Consider the following 6,760-nt stretch of genomic DNA (forward strand, 5'->3'; position numbering starts at 1 on the left):
ACAGCATGGTATGGTGTTGACTATATACTTAAATTGTATACTACAGATAGAGTAAGTAAGATGGTAAAGATAAGAAAAAAATGCAAGAAACTATACATGTAAAAAAAAAAAAAAAAAAAAAAAAAAAGGTAAGGGTTGTTACATGTTGAAATCTAATCATAAACGAACTTTCTTTAATTGGTGAACCATTAGTTAAAAACATCTTGTTTGAATAAAGTAAACATGATACTTGATGTAAAGAAAGCTAAAGTTTACTATAAGCAAAAGAAAAAAAGAGATAGCTAAAAGATGTACAGCATCCAACAACTTTATACCATGCAATAAAATAAAGGATTGTTTTCTCTCTTTTGCAAAGATTAACTTTTTGAGTTGATTAAGGTTTAACTATTTTGTTTTCAAAGTACGATGCATATCAACAATATCTAAAAGTATCAAGAACTGTCAACAAAGTAAAGTAATGATAGTTATAAATAATAATAATAATAAAAAAACGAAAAGAACAAAATACTTTTTAAAAAAAAGATACTTTAAAATCCATGCAAGTTTATTTCGTTGAATTAACGTCATAGGACCAATGACATTGAAGAATAAGCTAAGGCATATAAAAAAAGAATAAAAAAAAATAGTTAGCATTACCATCCTGAAGATTTAGTCATGACGAGACAATCCTAACAGACATCTAGCAAATAATAGTGTACTTTATTTAACATAAGATAAAACAAAAAAAGAAAGAGAAAACGAAAGCAATTATATTCTTCTCTTTTTAGTTGAACGACGAGCAGCAGTACGAGTACCAGAACGGGTACGAGAAGAACGAGGAGAGGGAGGGAGAAGGGAGACAGCAGAAGACAAGGAAGTTGCACTAAATCAATAAAAATTAATCGTTATGATCATAGAATATTTTTGTTTTTAAAATTAAACATACATGTTAATTTCATTGCCATTTCCTTCTTCTAATTCGTGAGGGGAATCCAAGTCAGGAAGTAATTCAAAATCAAAATTTTCCTCAGGATGTGTATCATTTGTTTGTTCTGCTAAGTGGGTGTTTGTCTCCATTGAGCTACTTGTAGTGTTCGATAGTTTATTTTTTAACTAATATAGATATAATGGTTAATCAAATGGACATTTTTGTAGAAAAAGAGTACCTTTTTGTTGTAGTAATTGCCGTATGACTTTGCTAGCAAAACTTGAGCTCCCCAGCTATTAACACATCGACCTAAAGGGATACTTGCTCGTAAAGCGAACTCTTCAAGCTCTTTATATGCCGTATTTTTATAAGCAACAGGAATGTACTTCCATGATAGCTTATTTTTGTCGATGTGTGCATCCGCAAGAAGTTTATTGCTTAAATCAATACAAATAACTTGTGCAAAACTATTTAGCTGCGAGTGATACTTTTTGGCTAAAAGTCGTTTATTATCGAGTATTTCGTTTGAATCCTCTGGCTTATCAAGAAGATCCATTGTTTCTCTTATAAACGCCTCTATACATGTTGTGTTGCTATGTTGACCATCACCCAAGCTTGTTGGAAATCGTGGAATATCCCTACGACCGCTCTCGAGTGCTGGTGAATTGAATAGAGGAGGCTGTTGCTGATAAATAGCTGATGTAATGTATTGTAAGTAAAAGACATCCTGATTCACTTCCTTTTTTTTTTTTACCTTGTGGAAGAGGGTAGTTTATGAAATTGTTTCGCTCTATCATCAGCTTCAACTCGGTCATTTGTTGCTGAATCTCATTTTTCCAGGCTTCAAATTCACTTCTCATAACGTTAACCGTTCTGTTATAGTTGCGGATTTCGTTAACAATTCGATCAACGTTGTAAGACATAGCAAAAAGATGTAAAAGTAGAAAAGTATTAGTTTGGTAGAACCAAAATAAACAATAATTATATAAATGCCTAGAGTTTATATACTTTTCACATTCATTTATTAACATATGTACCATGTAGTGCCGACTAAATATCAAACGGCATGATGCAAATCTATGCACTTGCTCCTTAATAGTTTGTTCAACTAGAGAAGTGGTGTCCACTAGCACATTTTCATTTCTACTGATAATATTGTTTAATGTAAATAATGCGTTTAGTTACTCTTTGATTATCTTTGCAGCAAAGCACATAGTAAAAAAGGGAAAAATGCTACGATTATATTCAAAAATGAAAGATGTAGACTGATATTAACAAAACTAATAAAAATATTCTTTTAGTAATTTGCGAGATTGCTGTTGCCTATATCACTTCTATAAACTCGATTATTAATTGAAGAAAAGTATTCATTGTAACGATGATCAATTCAGGAGCATTGTATATGATATCTTTAATTAATTTTTGTATTAAGGAGAAGTTACCTTTTTAGTTTGTAGTATACTTGATAAAAAAGATCACCATTCCGTGTAAAATACCCATAACAAACATCGTTTGCAAATATTTTATGCTATAATAAAATGTGGGAAAAAAAACATTTACATAATACTATTAAAAGAAGTAAAACACTATGACATGTTCTTTTTAAAGTTGTAATCATTACATAGTAGATGAGCGAGACTACAGAATGTAATTTTTTCAAGAGATAAGTTTATATGTTCTAATACCATTTCTTTTATTGTTTTTATACTGACTTTAAACGACTTATTATGAATAATTTTAATTTATTTCTATGTTATATTATGTTTAGGTTACCTTTGTTATTGATCTACATTGTATTGTTTATTACCTGTATTTACGTTAAGAATTTAAGGAACTGGCAAATGTATATATTACTATATCAGATTATACATACTAGTTTTAAGTGACAAACATCAACAGATTTATTATTGATTTTTATTAAAAAAAAAATAAACATAGCAAAATAAAAGAAAAATGAGCTTTATACTTAACTTTAGCCTAGATAACAATTGTCTCTGATACCAACAATTTTATATTAACCTCTGATTTCTCTATAAGTATCTGCGTTTTAGTATTATATTTTCTATACTAAAGGCTATCTTCTATTTACATATGTACATTGTAATGTATGAGCCAATGTTTGTTTACGCCCTATATTAATTCCCGCGTTTTGTTTTTGTTATTTTTCTTTGCTTTTACCTATTACATTCCAAAAATGGCAATGGATATGCATTAGATGTACGGATCATCTCTATAATCAGCATTACCCCATACAGAACCATTGACTAATTCGGTAGATTTAGCCACCTATAGCCAGATAGGCATCCTGAGGAACCATGATTTTCATCTGATTTCTACAATAAATACTTTGTACTCTTATTAATTTTGACTTGAACAATAACACACTGAAAAGTATAAATACCTTTAAATTACTATTGTCTGCTCTTCATCTCTTTTTTTAACCTTTGTCAAAAAATTAACTTTCCAATGTCTCAAGCTACTTCTTATCCTTGTAACCTTTGGAAACGCTTTGTTGGTGTTACCTTTGCTAAGTTGCAGTTACATCAGATACGTGGTGGATGTATGTCACATTTTATCCGAGAACATAGAGCTGGTGAACTGTCACTGCAAAATTCTACTTTAGAAACTACTTCAAATGATGACTATGATAACGATGCTGATACAAATATTGATGTAGACGTTGATGTAGATGTTGGCATGGAAAGCATGTCTAATGTTAGCGTTGGATCTGTTGCTTCGTCACTTGCTGGTAATAAAAAATTAGGAATTAGTGATTGTTTATCATTATTGCGTTTTGCTAATATATCACACTTTCATCGCTCTAGATAATGCAGTGGTTTATGAGTACACTGGATCCAGCTTGCAACTCTCGGCGGTCGAAAAGGCTGCTGTTGAGCTTACTCGATTGGCTGATCAGCACGGTGTTAATCGTCAGTTCAAGAGAGATATGATGAATACTATAAACAAAACGCTATTAAGCAAGATTAGTGACGATGCTCTCAATGGTAGATTAATAAACAATGTAAAATTCCTCATTACCTCTAACATAAATCCAACAGAGCTTGGTGGTATGATGCCTAGTCCCGATACAGTTTCAAGATGGATATGCAGTAGCCATGATGGGTTTCAAGTTGTTTCTCATTTTGATGTTTGTCCCAATGGCTGCTTCTTATACCCAAAGGATGATGCAAATATCTTGTTTTGTACTAATGAAAATTGTCAGCTTCCAAGATATAGAAAGCATGAACAAGCTCTTGCCCTTCGACAAGCTGGTGTCGAAAAGAATGATGAGTCCTTCCCTTCTTTTATTGCTGTTCAGCAAATGGCTGTTGTATCTGTTGGTGCTGCATTAGCACAAATGATGCTTGATGAAGACAAGAGAGAATTATTTAAGTACCGTGCCGAACAAGATTGTACACATGAAGATGGAGTGTACAGGGACATCTTTGATGGTAAGGTGTATCAAGACTTTCTTTTCAATCAGCAGCAACTTTTTCAGGATGATAGCGACATTGGGATAGTCTTGTTTGTTGATGGATTCCAACCAAAAGTTCAAACAGGAAGCACATTAACAATCATTCATTGCTTAGTGATGAACATAAGTCCTTCATATAGGCAAGCCTATTGTTATTAAGCCTAATTCTTAGATGTTAACCATTATTCTATAGGCATACTCGCCATCATATGATTACTCTGGCCATCATACCTGGTCCCTCTAAGCTTGATAATATTATGTCTTTCCTGCGACCATTGTTGACGAAATCAGAAGTCTTGGAAACAATGGTTTTCGAGTATTAAAAGATAACAATGTAATTTACAAAGGCAAGGTTCACTTGATGGGTGTTATGGGTGACATTCCTGGTGTTGCAGACTTAATGAATCATGCTGGCCATATGGCATACCATGGTTGTCGTATTTGTGATGTTCGAGGTGTATCAGATGGTGCGAGATACTTTTTACATAACGGCAATATTCGATCAAAAGAAAGCCTAGTACATGGTGATCCTGTAAGTTTTTTTTTTTTTAAAAAAAAGTCATGATTGCTTACAATACATCACAGAGCCATCAAATGGGACAAGTACCAGAGCTGCTCACTTCTCTTTCGACGTTTTGTGGTGTAGAATTTTTTGGAATTGACGAGATGCACTTGATTGGCAGAGGGATTGGACACCTTATTTTCAATATTCTTAACGCCAGTTGCAATGAATCGTACATCATTGAATCAGGTTCATCATACAGCTTCAGACTAAAAAATCCACTTCGAAGAACCAATGGTATGGCTATTGTACAGCGCCAGATGGAAGTATGTGCCTCCATAGTCCCCCAAATATTTGAAGGCTCCTTTCATGCTTCCTTTGGTCGCTACAGAGCTGTAGATTGGCAGAACTTTCTTTGCGTGATCGTACCAAATATCATCTTGCCTTACCTAGTCGAATACGAAGCAAAGAAAGCGTTGATGTGTCTAATAAATGGCTGTAATCTGGCACTCCGTCGAACATTAAAGGAAGAGGATGTGAAAAAAATGGAAAGGTGAATACAAAGTAGCAGAAGTTCGTTATTACATTTTACTTACTAACAGTATTTTATCATTTAACATAGTGATGTGGAAACATGGCACAAATACTTGCGTGATCAAATCAACGTTGGTAATTTGTCAGTCAAAGTTTTCACAGCCAACAACCATTATCTGGGTCATCTTGGGCACATGACCAGACAGCTGGGGCCCATAAAGAATTATAGCTGTAGATCAACGGAGAGAACAATAAAAGAGTTTGCAAACAAGATTAAATCGACCACAAAGCCTGGAGTTAACAGCTCCAACGTTTTGTTGAACATCGTCAACCTACAACAATATGGAATTACCACGTCTCTAGCTAACAACGATCAAGTGAATGCAGATCAAAGCTCTCCTGTATCGTTTGTTTCCCATCCTTCAGGCAACGATCAGTTTCCGCAATTATGGGATCCTGCTGATGAAGCATATTTGTTATCAAATGGAGTAATCACCCCTGATCTGCGCGATCAAGATCTTGTTGTTGCACTTCGATCCTATTACAGGCGACTTTATGGTGATCAAAGCATAATCGATATTGGAACTAATTCTATTTTGTTTGCTGAACGGCTTTGGACCGATTCTATCGTTATTTCTTCCCTGTCATATCGCAAAAAAAAAAGATTGACTACAGCAGCTGACAACTTTGTCTTGTTCGAAGCTGGACGATATCGAAGGTAAGTAATTTTATATGGACATTAAATATAACATCAACTAACCTTTTTTTTTTAGTTTGAGAAAGTGTTGGTTTGTTGGTGAAGTTTACACATACTTCCAGCATACATATGATGATCAAGTACGCTTTCTTGCAGTTGTAGATGTGATGAAAAATCACAAGCTTGATCAATTTAATATACCAATGGTTGAAAAAGATGTTGAACGTAAGCATTTTGCTGTGTTAGATGTGGCAGACATCTTGGAATGTGTTGGGTTACTCCAATATTCAGCAACCAAAAATAAGTTTAAAGTTATATGGCCATATATGCGTTATGATGACAAAGTTGGTGGTAGACATGATGGTATGCTTTCCGATCTTTAATGCCTTTTTCTTCATTTCATTTATGCAATCTTCTTTTATTTTTTTATGCTTTTATGCCTACGTCTATGATTTAATAACTTCTTTTTCCACGTTCCTTTTTTTCTAATTACCATCAAAACTTCATTCAAAATATAATTTAATCTTCTCTTATGTATCGCTACATTCATATCAACCACTCTTTGCTTATAACCCAAATAAATTCTATTCATATGTTACTATGCTTAAAACTTTTTAGAAGAAACTATTTTTATACCTTTTCAAG

The 6,760-nt window shown here is 33.5% G+C and overlaps 3 protein-coding genes across 3 annotated transcripts; 2 read left to right on the forward strand and 1 right to left on the reverse strand.

The window, feature by feature from the left end:
• Positions 1-747: 747 nt before the first annotated feature.
• On the reverse strand, positions 748-1,830 carry RO3G_17417 (uncharacterized protein; the record flags this gene model as incomplete). Its single annotated transcript, XM_067672000.1, has 4 exons — positions 748-862; positions 926-1,092; positions 1,146-1,603; positions 1,662-1,830. The coding sequence occupies 4 exons, from the start codon at positions 1,828-1,830 to the stop codon at positions 748-750; spliced, it is 909 nt and encodes a 302-aa protein (XP_067528101.1).
• Positions 1,831-3,373: 1,543 nt separating this feature from the next.
• On the forward strand, positions 3,374-4,428 carry RO3G_17418 (uncharacterized protein; the record flags this gene model as incomplete). The annotated part of the gene is made up of 3 exons (XM_067672001.1): positions 3,374-3,656; positions 3,733-4,359; positions 4,415-4,428. 3 exons carry the CDS (start codon positions 3,374-3,376, stop codon positions 4,426-4,428), a joined length of 924 nt encoding a protein of 307 aa, XP_067528102.1.
• Positions 4,429-4,752: 324 nt separating this feature from the next.
• Positions 4,753-6,498, forward strand: RO3G_17419 (uncharacterized protein; the record flags this gene model as incomplete). The annotated part of the gene is made up of 4 exons (XM_067672002.1): positions 4,753-4,914; positions 4,968-5,437; positions 5,507-6,136; positions 6,192-6,498. 4 exons carry the CDS (start codon positions 4,753-4,755, stop codon positions 6,496-6,498), a joined length of 1,569 nt encoding a protein of 522 aa, XP_067528103.1.
• Positions 6,499-6,760: the final 262 nt, after the last annotated feature.

The sequence above is a fragment of the Rhizopus delemar genome, genomic scaffold (genome assembly GCF_000149305.1).
Source record: "Rhizopus delemar RA 99-880 supercont3.61 genomic scaffold, whole genome shotgun sequence".
Classification (NCBI taxonomy): Eukaryota; Fungi; Mucoromycota; class Mucoromycetes; order Mucorales; family Rhizopodaceae; genus Rhizopus; species Rhizopus delemar.